Source organism: Madurella fahalii (assembly GCF_045866475.1).
Source record: "Madurella fahalii IFM 68171 DNA, scaffold_4, whole genome shotgun sequence".
Lineage (NCBI taxonomy): Eukaryota > Fungi > Ascomycota > Sordariomycetes > Sordariales > Madurella > Madurella fahalii.
In genome coordinates, this window is record NW_027263974.1 from 3,236,090 (window position 1) to 3,251,969 (window position 15,880).

The 15,880-nt window shown below is 55.4% G+C and overlaps 7 protein-coding genes across 7 annotated transcripts; 4 read left to right on the top strand and 3 right to left on the bottom strand.

The window, feature by feature from the left end:
• Positions 1 to 221: 221 nt before the first annotated feature.
• Positions 222 to 1,718, top strand: MFIFM68171_07939 (Alpha/Beta hydrolase protein; the record flags this gene model as incomplete). Its single annotated transcript, XM_071063359.1, has 5 exons — positions 222 to 367; positions 442 to 515; positions 582 to 779; positions 860 to 1,579; positions 1,636 to 1,718. 5 exons carry the CDS (start codon positions 222 to 224, stop codon positions 1,716 to 1,718), a joined length of 1,221 nt encoding a protein of 406 aa, XP_070919460.1.
• A 302-nt stretch (positions 1,719 to 2,020) lies between these two features.
• On the bottom strand, positions 2,021 to 3,208 carry MFIFM68171_07940 (ABC transporter; the record flags this gene model as incomplete). Its single annotated transcript, XM_071063360.1, has 1 exon — positions 2,021 to 3,208. The coding sequence occupies one exon, from the start codon at positions 3,206 to 3,208 to the stop codon at positions 2,021 to 2,023; it is 1,188 nt and encodes a 395-aa protein (XP_070919461.1).
• Positions 3,209 to 3,952: 744 nt separating this feature from the next.
• Positions 3,953 to 5,786, top strand: NMT1 (glycylpeptide N-tetradecanoyltransferase; the record flags this gene model as incomplete). Its single annotated transcript, XM_071063361.1, has 3 exons — positions 3,953 to 4,701; positions 4,755 to 5,331; positions 5,385 to 5,786. 3 exons carry the CDS (start codon positions 3,953 to 3,955, stop codon positions 5,784 to 5,786), a joined length of 1,728 nt encoding a protein of 575 aa, XP_070919462.1.
• Positions 5,787 to 6,093: 307 nt separating this feature from the next.
• MFIFM68171_07942 (Alpha/Beta hydrolase protein) lies at positions 6,094 to 7,355 on the bottom strand (the record flags this gene model as incomplete). Its single annotated transcript, XM_071063362.1, has 3 exons — positions 6,094 to 7,044; positions 7,117 to 7,142; positions 7,196 to 7,355. 3 exons carry the CDS (start codon positions 7,353 to 7,355, stop codon positions 6,094 to 6,096), a joined length of 1,137 nt encoding a protein of 378 aa, XP_070919463.1.
• A 1,761-nt stretch (positions 7,356 to 9,116) lies between these two features.
• MFIFM68171_07943 (Rhodopsin domain-containing protein) lies at positions 9,117 to 10,352 on the top strand (the record flags this gene model as incomplete). The annotated part of the gene is made up of 5 exons (XM_071063363.1): positions 9,117 to 9,314; positions 9,385 to 9,757; positions 9,820 to 9,937; positions 10,001 to 10,059; positions 10,129 to 10,352. 5 exons carry the CDS (start codon positions 9,117 to 9,119, stop codon positions 10,350 to 10,352), a joined length of 972 nt encoding a protein of 323 aa, XP_070919464.1.
• Positions 10,353 to 10,909: 557 nt separating this feature from the next.
• MFIFM68171_07944 (uncharacterized protein) lies at positions 10,910 to 11,907 on the bottom strand (the record flags this gene model as incomplete). Its single annotated transcript, XM_071063364.1, has 2 exons — positions 10,910 to 11,175; positions 11,487 to 11,907. The coding sequence occupies 2 exons, from the start codon at positions 11,905 to 11,907 to the stop codon at positions 10,910 to 10,912; spliced, it is 687 nt and encodes a 228-aa protein (XP_070919465.1).
• A 2,314-nt stretch (positions 11,908 to 14,221) lies between these two features.
• Positions 14,222 to 15,559, top strand: MFIFM68171_07945 (Anchored cell wall protein 12; the record flags this gene model as incomplete). The annotated part of the gene is made up of 4 exons (XM_071063365.1): positions 14,222 to 14,555; positions 14,616 to 14,772; positions 14,828 to 15,016; positions 15,094 to 15,559. The coding sequence occupies 4 exons, from the start codon at positions 14,222 to 14,224 to the stop codon at positions 15,557 to 15,559; spliced, it is 1,146 nt and encodes a 381-aa protein (XP_070919466.1).
• Between the last annotated feature and the right edge of the window lie 321 nt (positions 15,560 to 15,880).

Consider the following 15,880-nt stretch of genomic DNA (forward strand, 5'->3'; position numbering starts at 1 on the left):
AAGGCCCCTGTTATTTCACTAACAGTTTCCTTCACCCAGCAACGGACTTTGTCGACCGCGCTTGTTAGAGTCCTTAGCATTCGTCCTCCCCCAACCTCCGACGTCAGATGTGCCAGGCTTCACCCAAGTGGGCAATGCACTCAAGAGGATTGTGGCACAGCTAGGTAGAAGACCAAGAGAGCAACAAGATAGTAACTCCGATTTCGAGTCGTATCTTTCCCATGGCCAAGTCTGAAACACATCACCGGCGGCCATCCAGCATGGCAAACCCAGTTCCTTTTCTCGTCGTGGGCCTTGTAGTCGGAGTGCCCTTGGTCCTTTACATTCTCTTCCTCGGCTTGAGCTCGATCCCATATTTCCAGCGCAAGTAAGTTTCCAACGATTTCCATCACAGCCACAAGTGGAGGGAATTGACGCTAATTCCTCAATGCGCTGAGTTAGTTTTCTCTACGCTCACAAAGTCCACACGCTCTGGTGGAAGGACCTTGATGAGCCTCAGCAATGGGGGTTTGCAAGTAAGCCAATGCAGCCTCGCAGCCATTTACAGTTCCACAATGCAACCACTAACACTTCTTGCCTAGAAAACCAGGTCACCCCCTTCTCTATCACCACCGCCGACAACCAAACCCTCTACGCCTGGCATATTCTCCCACTCCCTCTCTATGCTCAGCATGAAGCCACTCTCTCTTCGCAGCCCGCCGGCTTCTCCCATGACATTACCACCACCCATAATTTCCGCCTCCTCCGTGAGGACCCCACTTCCAAGCTCATAATCTCATGTAAGTCCCCCCCCTTCCCCGTCCCTCTCTAACCTATTTCCTATTCACTAAACAACAGAAATAAAACCCACCATGCACAGTCCACGGGAACGCAGGCCACATCACCCAAGGCCACCGCCCGTCGCACTACCACTCCCTCACCGCCCACACGCCCTACCACCTCCTCACCATCGACTACCGCGGGTTCGGGCGGAGCACGGGTTCGCCGACGGAGCACGGCCTCATCCTCGACGCGGCGGCGGCCGTCAACTGGGCGGTGCACACGGCGGGGGTGCCGCCGGCCCGGATCGTGCTGCTGGGCCAGAGCCTGGGGACGGCGGTGGCGGCGAGCGCGGCCGAGCTCTTCACGCTGCAGGAGGAGGCCGACTTCGCCGGCGTGGTGCTGGTGGCCGGCTTCAGCACGCTCCCCCGCATGCTCAGCGGGTACGCCATCGCCGGGTGGGTGCCCGTGCTCAGGCCGCTCACGTGGTGGCCTTGGCTGCTGCGCCAGGTGATGGGGCGGGTGGTGGATAAGTGGGAGAGCGCGGATCGGCTGAGGGAGGTGGTCAGGGGGGTGAGGCGGAGGGGCGGGAGGATGAGGTTGAGCCTGGTGCACGCGAGGAACGATTGGGATATTCCGTGTCATGAGGACGATTTGCTGTTTCGGGCGGCTGTGGACGGGCTGGTGGGGACGGAGATGGACGAGGAGGGGTTCAAGACGGAGAAGGCGGCTAGGACGGTGGTTAAAGGGGAGGGTTCCTTCGTTGCGACCTGGAGGGAGGGCGATGTGGTAGTGAGGCAGGAGCTTTTTCCTTACGGGGGTGAGTCTGCTTATCTGGGTGACGAATCCGCGAGATGAGATGGCTGACGCTCTCAGGGCACAATTCTATCCTGCATTACTCGCCCGTACTGCTTGCCGTCATGAGGTCGTTTGATCTCGTGGAAGAGTCTTCGACCTGACGAGCGTAAGGCTTTCGGCTCAAGAGGGTGGACCGCTGAGGTTGGGAGCAAGGCCAGAGACAAGCACTCGTTTGCAACTAGGTAAGAGCTTAATAATTTATCTAGAACAATAACGCTCATTCTCACATCCGACATTCTTAGGATAATAATCTAGGAAAATTCTGCTAGCCAAGGTTCAGCCACAAGTTTGATGTCATTAGCTTAGACACCGGAGAGATCATAAGGAAAGTTCTCGCAAGCCATGGTCTAAAACTGTTTTAAATCATAATTACGACGTCACTACCCGGCCAAAGATGTCGGACCTAGTGGCAATCTCCGCCCCAGCCGAGCTGGCGGTTCACCGCAGTGATGGCGCTGACGCCCTCCCTGATGAACCTTGGCGCGCCTTCCAGAACTTGAGCGAAAGGCGTTTCGGGAGCCGTTTGCGAGGCAATCAAGTCCTCTTGGTCGAGAGTGCATTGCCGCTTGTCCAGGACCGCCCGGCTGATGGCCCGTCCCCACAAGTTATAGATGTGATCTTCAGACATGTTGACATAGCGCTTGCCGCCGTCCGGTTGGGGAATCGAGAACGGCCATTCCGCAACGGCCACCTCGAACATCTTCGTCCGGAAGAAGAGGTAAGGCCAGGTGAAAAGCCAGAGGAAGCTAAGGTAGCAGAGCCAGACGATCCAGGGCGTCAACCGCCACCGGTTGACCTTGCAATTGTTATAGACAAAGACGTACTCGTCCTTGACCGGGAACGTGATGCTCACCGACCCGCGGTAATTTGTGCCGCGCACCAGGGTCTCCAGCTTCTGCTTCATCCGCTCCTCATCGAAGCCCAACACTCGCCGCCGTAACGCGAAGCACTTGAGGCCGGCATGGCTGGCACAATACCGGTGGCACCACTCAGCGAGTGTCGGCTTGGCATCGCCGATCTCGATGTCCTGCTTCGCGCCGGGCGCCCGCTTCCGGAGGATGGTACCTCGCCTCGTCTTCTCGCCGTTCTCGACGGTGCGCAATTCGCTCCACGATGCGCCCCTGGTTGCGTCGGAAAAGAGATAGGGAGTGAGGTCGAGAGAGACGTCAAAGTCGGTAATCGTCTTCTTCTCCCGCTTGCCGTTCGCATTGACCGTCTGCGTGTGCGTCCCCAGGATGCGGACGGAAGGGCGTGGCGGCTTCTTCGCAGACAACCGGATTTGCGACTGCAAACGCTCCGGGCTACTGTCCAAGTTCACGTCGATGAAGAACTCAGCCCCCGTATTTTGATCCACCTTATAGTTTTCCGACGCCCAATTGTACGAAGGCGCGTGTTCGTTGGGTAGGAGCGGGACATTGCTGCCACCATCATGTTCAATGTCCGAGTAGAGAGGCGGTAGGTCATCCGATGGCAGTTCCGGCACGTCGTGGTCAAGAGACCGGTCGCCAGGTTGCGTGTGAAGTGACAGGGCATCGGCGTCTGCGCTGCTTCCGGCAAGACCGGGCCGTGAGGGCGCAGTCGGTTTACCCATATTTTGGCTACTTGATTGTGTGCTGAAATCAACGGCTCTCTGTAATATCAGGCAGGAAGAAGGCAGTTGAATTCAGCAAAACTCCGGGAGAGTAAAAAGGGGAGGAATAAATTATATCGGACGAAAAAGAGCGGACGAGACAATGCCAACAACCGACGTTGGGGGCGGTCAATTCCCAGAGACCAAAATGACAGGGGTAGCAAGGCAGCAGTGGCGGAGCACCATTGTGCATCCAATACTTTCTCGGCGGGTCTCCAATCAGGGCGCAGCGCTGGACCCCGTAACAAACGATGTTGGCGACTGTCTGGACCTTGTGCGCTGTTGGGAAGACAGCCTCGGATAGGAGACAATTTCGCTCAGACCCCAATCTACGGCTATAACGGCAATCTGAAGGTGTTTCAGAGGTCTACACTACGGCTCTTAGCAGCTCTTGCAAAATATTTGCCACGTTATTGATCTTCAGTAAGTGGACGCGGCGGCTGCCATGCGATCTTATCGATTAGGCAAGATCAAGTGGGCCCGGACATGCCCAGGAGCTTGGTACCCCGCGGTGCGCTAACACAGGTGTGCCCCGCACACGATGCTCACAGCAAACTGTCCCACGGCCTCCTGCCCTGGTTACACGGAACCACCTCCGCTGTCGGCCGCAGTCCGAAAGATCCGGTGCCTTTCGGTTCCTAATTTGCCACCGCGCTCTCCACCAACTGTCCGGCAGCTCTAGAAGAAGATCGCGTCGTATCTGTCATGGCGGAAGAGTCGAAGCAGGTCGATCCGACCAAAGAGCGCGAAGCCCAAGTCGCTGCCGAAGTTCTCGACAACATCGCCTCGGGCAAACAGGCCGCCGCAGAATCTGAGGAATCGGGCTCGGAAGCCGAAGACGACGGCTCTCAGAATGCCGCCGCGTCCGGCGACGGTGCAGGGGCCGCAAAGAAGAAGAAGAAGAAGAGCAAGAAGAAGAAAGCCAAGCAGGCCCTGACCGAGGCGCTGGGCGGGCTGACTGCCGCGCAGGCCGAGATGGACCCGAAGAAGGCGATTGAGGGCTTGACGCCCAAGCAGATCAGTGAATTCATGGCTCTGAACCCTGCACTGGCGAACGAGCTTCTTGGTGGTGAGGGGTCCTCGAGCAGCACGAGCACCGCCAGCGCCATCGAGGCGTTCAAGCAGCTCAAGCTTCAGGATATCATGACCGGCTTGGCTAGCAGCGGGAAGAATCGCAAAGACATGGCGTCATACAAGTTCTGGAGCACCCAGCCTGTTCCGCAATTCGGGGAAGAGCAGCCCAAGCAATTTGAGGAGGGGCCCCTGAAGGTCCAGGATGTCAAGGACATCGCTACGGAGCCGATACCTCTTGCACTCGAGCAGTTCCGTTGGGTCACTATGGATCTCACCAACGAGCAAGAGCTGGAGGAAGTTGAGAAGCTCTTGTACGGCCACTACGTGGAGGACGACGAGGCCATGTTTAGGTTCAAATATTCTACCTCGTTGCTCAGATGGCAAGTCGCTCGCGCACGCGGTACTGAGAGGAAATGCTGACAACCCCCTGTAGGTCTCTTCTATCTCCTGGCTGGAGGAAAGAATGGCATGTGGGAATACGTAGCGGGAACACTCTGTGCGCCTTTATCTCGGCCATCCCAACTGACATTCGGGTGCGCGACAAAATGATCAAAGGCTCCGAGGTCAACTTTCTCTGCATTCACAAGAAGCTAAGAGGCAAGCGGCTCGCGCCTGTTCTGATCAAGGAGATCACGCGGCGCATTAACCTCGAAGGCATCTGGCAGGCCATCTACACCGGTGGCATTGTGCTGCCTAAGCCGGTCAGCACCTGTCGTTACTACCACCGCGCATTGAACTGGATGAAGCTGTACGAGGTGGGCTTCAGCCCCTGTCCGCCAAATAGCAAGCCGGCCTACCAGGCCAGGAAATACAACCTACCCGAGAATACCTCGACCCGCGGGCTCCGTGAGATGGAGGCCAAGGACCTGGAGGCTGTGCAGGATCTCCTCGAGAAGTATCTCAAGCGATTCGAGCTGACTCCAGAGTGGACCAAGGAGGAGGTTGAGCACTGGCTCCTCCACAAACGGGATGCCCCGGGAGAGCAGGTTATCTGGTCTTATGTCGTTGAGGTAAAGCCTACATCCCCGTCCCCCACGGTAGGGCGTGCTCACACATGCTTCAGGATGCCTCCGGAAAGATCACCGACTTCTTCTCCTTCTACTGTCTCGAATCCTCAGTCATCCAGTCGACCAAATACTCGTCTATCCGCGCGGCCTACCTGTTCTACTACGCTACCGAGGTCGGACTTACGACCCCACTAGACCGCTCGGCGCTCAAGACACGCTTGAACGCCCTGATGGGTGATGCCCTGATTCTCGCCAAGCGACATAACTTTGATGTGTTTAACGCGCTCTCCTTAATGGACAACTCACTGTTCCTGGAGCAGCAGAAGTTCGGACCGGGTGACGGCCAGCTTCACTACTACCTTTTCAACTACAAGGCGAACCCAATCCACGGCGGCGTCAACAAGCGGAACCAGTTGGAAGAGGGGATTTCAAGCGGAGTTGGCTTCGTGATGCTCTGATAGTCGGCTGAGTGGTCGACTGTGAAGTAGGACCAGGGACGGGAGGAATAATCTGGTGTTGGAGTTGTCACGGACAGGAGGCGGCATGCATGTGAGATGGAAGAGCTAAGCATCAGCATATCTCGACTCATTTACAACCTTGAATTCATGCATGCAACTCTATTCTTTGTGGTCCCCAAGTCCCTTATGTTTGCACAACCACCCCCCCCCTTTTCCCCCCACCCACCCAAAAATCACAAAACACCACCCTTCCCCTCTAAAACTCCCAACTACCTCTTTCTAAACCACGAGTTACCCCTGGCAGCCTCTACCGACCATCCAACTCCTCTCCAATCCTACACCTCCTTTCGATCACCCCGTTAAACCACTCCCACCGTTCCACCAGCGGCGCGTGGCCCATGCCCTCGGCGATGATGCCCTCGCCCGGCCGCAGGTACTCGATCAGCTTCCGGCCGTGCGGCACGCTGATCATGCCGTCCTCGGTGCCGTGCATGACCAGGATGCGCTCGCGCCCGACCGCGTCCGCCAGGGCCGCCAGCTGCGCCGCGCTCTTGTGGTGCCACCCCGCCGCGATCAGCTGCAGCAGGAAGCCCTTGAGCCCGAAGCGCGCCGGGTCCAGGCGCTTGTGGAGCTCCTGCGCCACGAAGCGGTGCGCGTTGGTCGGGAAACGCAGGTACGCGCCGGCGGTTCCCGCGGAGTCCTCGTCGCCGGTGGCGGCGCCGGCGGGGGGGTTGGCGGGGCGGCACTTGGGCGTGGCGGCCGGGGAGGGGAGGTGCACGTCGTCGGGCTGCGGCAGCCAGGCGTGGGCAAAGATCTGCCGGGCCGTGTCGGCAACGGAGCGGTCGACGCTCTTGGGCACCAGCATGGACACGCGGTTGGCCATGTTCTCGGCCCAGGTCGTCGTGTTCTCGATGGCCGCGGCCGTGCAGATTAGCGACAGCGAGCTGATGGCCCCCGGCACCAGGCACCCCAGCTCCTGCGCGATCATGCCCCCCATCGAGATCCCCACGACGTGCAGCGTGCGCGCCACGGGCCGGCCCGGCGGGAGCGGGAAGGACGGCAGCCAGCCCACGTGCGCGAGGACCTCGCCAATGTCCCGCGCCATCTCGCTCGTGCTGTACCGCATGAGCGGCTTGTCGCTGTCGCCCATGCCGCGATTGTCGATGAGCAGCACTGAGTACTCGGCGCGCCGCTCGTGCCCGAAGTGGAGGGTCTGGCGCTGCCAGGCCGACTTGAGGCCGCCGAGGCCCATGATGAACTGGGATGGTATGAGTAACAACCCAACTGGGGGTTCGGTTAACCTATGGATGGATGGTGAAATATTACTCACGATGAGCTTGATGGGGCCGCAGCCATCTGGGATCCTGTCAGTGTTGTTCTTACAGTCGAAGAGCCCAGGCCACACATACGGATTTCCCAGCTGATGTTGATAGGCCCGCCGCGGCCTTCAGCGACCGGCACTAAGCCTTCGCGGTCCGGTTCGAGATTCCAGATGGCGGTTGGAAAAGCCGGGTCCTTGAGGACCTCGGCAACCGTTGGGACGGACGGCGGCGGAGTTCTGGGCGACATGGCGTATTATAAGCTGGAGGTAGACGGAAGGGCCAAAACGTTTGCTGCGACAAGCCGAGCCGTCAAGAAGTCAAAGTAAAATGCCATGAGGTGAGATGGTTGCTCGGCACCTGAACAGATTTGCCTCGGCGATGCCGGCCGGTGCTGTCTGACAGGTGGACCATTTACGTGACGTAATGTCGCCTGGAGGGTTAGGGTTACCTTGGTATCTCCTTGATGGAAATGGTGTTAGGATAAAAATGTCCAGATTTTCTTAGTATTTGCCCACAAACATTAAACTACTCGGAAGAAAAAAGCAGGTAAACTTTCAATACGTAACAGGTAACTACTAAGTTAGTACCAAGAATACAAATAGAGAGTCGCAGGCATGATTCTGGGGCCTCTAACTCTGGGACAAACAGTATATTAAGACCAGGAGCTAATTAGGTAATTATTATGCTCGGATATAATGCGATGGCTAAGTACAAGTTTGTTAACCAGGTGCTTATGAGGCAGGCGTAAATACCGGGCGGGCTTTCTGAGTGGCTGTCAGCGGCTTTCTTCGCAGCGCCGTAAATGTCAAAGTACATTCAAATGTTAGTAATCTCGTAAGTAGCAAACGTGATACGCCTGTCCCAGTTCAAGTCCGATTCAGCGGTCATGACATTGTGTAGTGTAGTTACTTCGGCGTTTTATCAGTGTAGGGTGCTATGATGCGAAGAAATGTATTTGACTATGCTCATTACCGAATCGCCACATGTTTACGCCACCTGGTTTCTTCGTTCCGTTAGGTGGACTGGCATACTTTCGAAAATAGCGGAAACCCCGTTGAGGCACTTCCTCCTTGGTCATCACGCCCGATGCCCATCAGGTCGCACTGCCGCACAATCAAAAGTGCTGCATATGCCGCTCCTTGAGGATGAATGCTCCAACAAAGCTATTTCAACAGCGTATGTTAGCGTCCGAGCGGTGGGGTAGCATCCAACCCAAGGGCGGAGCCCTGTTTCTAAGGTGCACGATCTTGCATAAATCGGGACGATCCAACCGAGGACAGGTGACCGGCACTGAGACCCTACCTTTCTTGAGTCAAAGCCCATGGTTTGATCGTTAGCGTGGTGCTTCGGGTATGTAAGAGACATGGGCTCGGCCCAATTGAAAGATACCGTGGGAGGGAATATTATATTCCAGAGCGCGCAGCTCCGGATAGCTCGAGCCGGGCTCTTTGAATTTTGGGTGGGATGCGAGACAGCAGTGTGGCGTTCTTGGATCGACACAGATGCCAAGAACAACACCACCCCGGCCGGGGAGTTTGTACCCGATACAGTCCTGGTTCGCATGGACTACCCCTGCGTTTGGCAACAGCTAGCCGGGGTCTGTCAACCAGCGAGCCATGTGAAGGGCTCGGCAGATGATCTTCCGCCAGGACATTGTCCTCAACTGCGTGTTCAGCCTGGGGTTAGTGCAGCTGTCGAGCGTTTGTCACGAAGGTCAGAGTGCATTGAGAAGTTGGTGCGTGCGGAAGGTAACTTCGGGCGATGTGAGGGTTAACCTCGCCGGCTCCATTATAAACTTCGGTTTCCTCCACCACGCCAGAGAGGTCCCGCATCCTTCTGTTCTCGAACGGGATGACAGTAAGCATACCTACTGCCTGCTTCCGTTCTCACTGCAGCATTTCTTTAATTTTTTTTTTTTTTTTTTAGTTTTATTTTCCGCATATCCCGCTCTTATTTTCCGTCTATGCCCTTTATAATAAAATCTGATGGGACGCTACAACCAACCACTATGCCCAGCCCACGCGGCTTAACCCGACAGCTCGGGCGCTCTACCCAAGCTGGGGTTGACAACCTTGGCCCGTATCTGCTCCACGTCGTCTGGTCGCTGGTAGCGCTCTCGGGCCTGTTCCTGGGCCTGCGAGCTTACTGCAAGTTGCGGAGACGCCGACCATTGTGGTGGGACGACCATTTCCTGACGGCAAGCTGGGTACGCTTTCCGTGGCATCCCTTCATCTCCGAGTTTGCAACGACTGTGGATCATCTGATGATTGTTCAAGATCACACTAGTTATCTCGGTCGTGCTGCAGTCAGTCGGCGTCCACTATGGACTGGGGAAGCCCTACGCCGACCAATATGAGCAGGGGACCATTTCGACCGTCGCCCAGTACTCGTACATCGCCGGGTTCTTCTCCATCCTCGCAACTTGCTGGAGCAAGACATCCTTCGCCATCTCTCTACTTCGTATTGCAACCGGCCGTGAGATGCGATGGTTCATTTGGTTCATCATCATCACCGTCAATCTTATGCTGGGTTCTAACGGCGCGATACAATGGGTACAATGCTGGCCCATCGGAAAGCTTTGGAATTGGGAAATGGAGGGCTCGTGTCTCCCGCCAAATACTATCCAGGTTTATAACGCGTTTATTGCTTGTGAGTGTCAAAGTTTATCCGGCGGGCCAAAGTGCCAAGGGCTGACAAACAACATGATGCAGCTTTCTCTGGTTTGATGGATATCATTCTGGCACTCCTTCCGTGGAAGATCATCTGGGATCTTACAATCAACAAGAAGGAAAAGCTGGGCGTACTGGTTGCCATGAGTACTGGCATTCTGTGAGTCCCGATACTCAGTGTGGTTTCGGACAGTTCCGTCTTACCAACCCCAAAACTCCAAAGGGCCGGGATAATGTCCTTTCTCAAGATCAAGACGCTCTATGTTATTGGGAACAGCAACGGTGAGTTGTTACTCTTTCGGCTTTACCCCAGAACTAGCTCTCTTACATAGCTGAATCGCCCTTCTGCAGCTACAACGGTGGACCTATTCATCTTTGGCACCGCAGAACCAGCAACTGCAATCATGGCCGCCTCGATCCCTGTTCTACGCGCCCTTATCCGTCGTGAACCCGGCCAGAAACCTACAGCGTTTATCGGCATGGATAACCATCGGATCAGGACACAGCCATCGCCGGAGCTTAGTCTGCTCGATGGTGAGAGGATGCATGTGAAGAAAAGTATGGAGCAAGCATGATTATGTATAATATTTCCGGGTCTCATGCATGTCTCGTGATCATGAGGGTAGGGGTATGACATTCAAGTTGTGCGTACCTACTGGCTCGTATTTTATATACACGAATACCATCCATTTCCGAAACGCGTTCTGCAAGGACGACTTGTCGCTGGCTGCTCTTGTGCGTGGTCCAGTGCTGCCTTCAACACCATCGAATCTCCTGTCACCTCGGAGAAACCATGGATCAAGGTAATTCTAATCGCCCAAACCCAGAGCCGCGGAGGTATCACGAGAGCAATGCAATGATTGGTAAAGCCGGTTCGCGGCACCGAGGTTAAGCTTGAAGTTATGGTACTTCAACAGTTGGCAAGGAATTACGGCATGCAGCCGATTATTTAGCTACTGATCGGTTGGCCCGGCTGATTCATAGACTTAATCACCTACCTGAGGGATCGCGAACGTCAATTAGAGCAGCGCTGCGAGCGGCCTGGGACGGTACACGACTGGGTTGTATTCTACTGAGTTAGATACCTTAAGGTATTGAGAACATCGATACCCTGCCTTGAATATGTAGGGGATTACATAATCCTCAACGTCCTCAACTCCCAACCGCAACAAAAATTCATATCAAGGTCAGATACGGTCTCAGAGCTGGTCTCAACTGTGAACGGCCTAAATGTGCCGATCCTCCAATACTCATCATTGGCCTTTGCTCGATGGACAATAAGACCGCATGGCAATCCGCCTGAACCATCGTCTCCCGATTCGAGATCATTGTAGAATATGCTTCCAAGTAGCACAAGAATAAGGTCGTGCCTCCAACTCTGGTCAGGGTCGTTGACGTCTGGGTTTGGGAAGAAAAATCAAGATAGTAGCTAAACGCCAGCCTACCACCTCCGGGTCGTTCAAGGCAGGAGTTTCCGGTGCCGGTCAATCGTTGCCCATCGTATTCGTCTTCCGGTAAGTGGTGCCATCCGAAAGCAAGCGGGTATACTCAAGCCTTCACCATCAGTGCCGCGTTGGATATCTTGCCATACCTGTCGATGCCCGACAACGTCATTTGAGTCTCCAGGAATTCGCATTGCGGGTGAAGAGCCACGGAAGACCGTGCGGGATAGAGATTGCAGCGGCCAGGTCCGAAGCCTCGCACCTTACCTACGGCGCTCTCGCCCGCCGCTCTCCCTACCCAGCTCCACGAGGGCCCGATATACGGACCATCAAAAGATCGCAGCAGCGCCACAAGGCAGCTGCGAAGCGAGCCCTCCATCTTCCAGAAGAGCCCAGCCAATAGGTCCTTCTTCCACAAGCCAGCCACGTACTCGTCGTCCAGCGCAGCCGCAAAAATCTGCGCTGTGCCAGACAGCGCCGGGAGGGAGTCGGTCAAGTACGTAGCTTGTCTCCCAGAGAACTGCGTGGTGATTTGCAGGTTCCATTTCCGGTAGATCTCAGCTGCTGAACAGTCTTGCAGAATGCTGTAGACAGAAAAGCTCAGCGGTTCCTCCGGGATGCGACCGTACTCCCAGACGAGGCCGTTGCTGCAGCTGAAGTAGAGACCCGATTGTGCGAACAGGATCATACGCGTCGACAGCGTCGCTTCCTGAAACGTCCATGCACGGGAGATCCATTGTGTGTTGTCGAAATCGAGCCGGCTCCACGTGTCTCTCTTGAACGCTCGGACGGGGCATCCGGATACTAAACCCGGGCCTATCTCATAGCACTCGGTCCCTTCAGTTTGGACTACGGTGTCAAAGGGGATACTGACTCGGGGTTGTGTGCCTGGTAGGAGCCCTTGCTGACAGGATCTCGACTTTAGGTTGCAGATGGTCACATAGGCGTTGCCGTAGATCTTGTGCATAAGAGACGATTCGAGCTCCCAGTCGGCCGCGTCGTTCTGCAAAATGCAGAGTGCGTCGATCCATAGGTACGGAATGCCCAATGCTCTGGTTACCGTCACTGCATCCTTCTGCACGGCCGACAAGGCTTCTAGCGGAAAACCGGATTGGAGTTGCGGCCTGGTGTCCTTGGTAAGTCGAAGCTGTGACAGCCCTTCAGCTCGGTTGCCCCAGCAGTAGCTTAGCGTGGAATAGAGTCTATCTCTTGCCTCGGGTTCCTGCGGGATTGGAGTATGCCGGGTCTCGACAACCCTTAATGGATCTTTGCGAACGTCAATGAGGCGGCTTGGAATGAAGCTATTTGGCTCTGGAAGCGCGTGTGTACATCCGCTTATGCATTTGGCAATATTTGATCGAAGAAAGTCTCTAGACTGCTCCCCCAGGCCGTCGCTCGAGATAGGGAGCGGCATTCCCAGCTTCGAGCCATGCGTTCCTTCTGGGATATCGATGTCACAATGAGTATCTGATGGCAGTGAATGCTCGAAGCGTATAGTGTCTCTCACCGGCGGCCCTTGATAAAGGTCAAAAGATAGCTGAACCTGACACCCAACCCGAAACATCCACGTCTTGTGGCAATCCCTCTCGGCGCGTCCCAATGTTCGGGTCGTGAAGTATCAGGCTCGCTTGCAGAACCCATCTCGTGGTCATTGCGCCTAACTGGTTCTTTTTGGGACCCGCGTCCCAAAAGTAGTCGAGATAGATCTGTATCGCATCATATATGGTAGGGGACGTGGTTGTGAAAGACAGAATCGCCGACCGTAGTAGCTGGCAGAACACGCAACCCTTCGACGCGGTACGTTCCAGCGCAACAAGCTCCGGTAAAACATCTTCGTGATAGAAGTTGCAGTTGAACTTGTGTTGGCCATACTCCTGGATATAGGGACCCGATGGGTTTGCGGGACTCTTGGCCCAGGGAAAGCGATCCAGCCACCTCGGGAGCTAATAGAGGCAGTTGAATGCCTGGGAAATGGAGACCAACCCGGCACTGTTACAGAGACGGCCGCTATCCGCTTGCTGTTCCATATACCTCGGCAGCAGAACGCAGTCGGGGCGGGCAATGTTGTTTTCGATGGAATTGGGAAGAATCGCAGACTCCAAAGCCTGAAAGACGCCCCGCGCCAAGGACGGAGGTTGCTTCCAAAGTGGGAAGGCGGCACGCCCTTCCTCCTCGTCCTCGGGCTTTGTTTGGCTTGTTAGGCTTGTTTACCCACTGTTCCTTGGAGCCGTCGGCCTGGAAGGTCTGCTAAATTTATCCCAACCCATGCTATCATCACCCACATGCAAACAAAAAGTACAGGGCATTCAACTTGCGCACGGCATCCCGCCGCTCCGGATGGAACTGGCGCCCGGAGCTCGCCTTGCGCTTCAGAAGCGGTCGTCCTGTAACCATACATATGGCAAAGTAAGGCAGCTACATACTTATATGCGGATAGCCGGCGTATACTGCACTACGGCCGAACAGAATTGGCCATGCGGTGCCTCGAATCGCCACGACTTGCCGCCACCACTGTCACCACTGTCACCACATAGCGTACACTACACGTAGTAACCCAAGCTTTACCTGTCGATCGTTACCGAGATGGTTGAAATCGGACGGGCTTGCATAACGATATTTAACGTTACCCATCTCGCCAATCCACAATTTGCTGCAGGGACGTTGCAGTGCCCCTCCCGACTCTGGCTGTCGGGTCAGCTGTCTGCCCGACGACGCTCCACTCACCCACTCTGACTCCATTCTCGTCGTTCTAACTTCCCGTTTCGACCCAGAATTCCTGATCGAGGTGTGAGGAGGCCAATCAGATCGCCCTCACTTTGTCCTAGTTAGTCAGTCTTACAGCCGCATCTGGAGACTACGATAATATAGTGGCGTACATGTCATTTGCAAATATCACCGGGTAGTGTCCGAACCGTATAAAAGCCTGTACTTCCTCTAACATTCGTCGGTTTTTTTGCTGCAGTCATTGGGTTGGCCAACTTCACATTACCTGCGTGGTCAAAATGAAGTACTCTTTTTCTGTGCTTGCCGCCGTGGCGGCGGCACTGGTCCCTTCCACTCTCGCCGCACTTGACCCCTACAACTGCAACGGTACTGTCAAGGAGAGAGATGGCGCCGATTTCATCTTGGTCGAACAGGCCGACAACAAGAATGTCGCTTCCCTGGCCAAGATCTTTGCAGCCATGGGCAAGAATGTCTCGGTCGCTCATGTCTTCAACGATGGCAATCACCAGATGACCACCGACCTTGCCGGACGCAAGCACTGGGAGGAGTTGCCCGATTATGACGATGCGAATACCAAGAAGTGGATGCCTCAAGGCGTGACTGGCACCTGGGGTGAGTAGGATGCCCCCAGCTCTCTCGCCCCCCATGCATTGCTGACAGACGGTGGAAAAGACGCCCTTGACGTCGGCACCTACGAGGGCAAGGACGGGTGGCTGGTTTCGTGGTACACTGGGAGCGATGACAGCGTCAGAATCTCGTTTGTTGACAAGTCCAACGACAAATATCGCAATGCCCTCCTAGTGTATCCGCATGCTGCGGATGACTTCCGGTGCGTCGAAACGTCTGAAGATTGTGGATCTACGTGGTGCTGACATGGTCAAAAGGGAAGTCCCAATTCACGCGGGCGGCATTGTTTGGTACGGCAACACCCTTTGGGCGGTTGACACAAACAACGGCATCCGTGTCTTCGACATGTCCAATATTTGGCAGGTGACCACCGGCGATAATGTCGGCAAGAATTCGGACGGCTCGTACTCGGCCAGGGGCTACAAATACGTCATACCTCAGATCAGGTGAGTGTTCCTGTTCCCCCCCCTTCCCTTTTTTTTTTTTTTTTTTTTTTTTTTTGCGAGACTAACGCGATCTCAAGATGGTACAAGTGGTCCGGCACCAAGCCCTTCCGCCACAGTTACGTGGCGCTGGACAGGACCACCACACCCGACAGCCTCATCGTGGGCGAGTACCAATCTGACAGCGACGCGGTCCCCGTGCGCGTGGTCCGCTACCCCTTGGACTACACGACGCGTCGTCTGCGGGCTGGCTCTGACGGGAAGACCACCACTGCGTCGTGGGCCTACTGTCTCAACATTGACAGCATTCAGGGCATCGTCTCGGTGGACGGCAAGTTCTACATCTCGAGCAGCAATGGCGAGGACGGCGACGGCGATCTGTTTGCCTGGAGGCCGGGTTCCCTCGCGAACAAGAACACGGGTTTCTTCCCTCCCGGCCCGGAAGATCTCACTTATGACAAGCGAAACGGCAAGATTTACACCGCGACCGAGCACCCCGGCAAGCGGTACATTGTTCCCCTGGACATTGATGCCGTCAAGTTCTAGAGTGTTGCTGGTGATATGTTGCAGGGATCAGGAAGATTAGGAGGATGCGGGCTCAGGGATCCAGTAGAGAAATGGACTTGGATAAAACCTGTTATGTTGGGCTCGGCAAATAACCGCCATTTTAGACCATTAGTTGAGACACAGCTAGAAATCACCCTAATGAGAAATTACTACTAGCATCAATCTCCGCCTACTGTTCAATCTCATCGAAGCACACACCACAAGTCATTATTATACCAGTAACAAACCCAGTATCCCGAAGCCAACAACTACCTCGATTCTCTCAGACTGTTGCATTACCATCCGAAACCTCAACCCCCA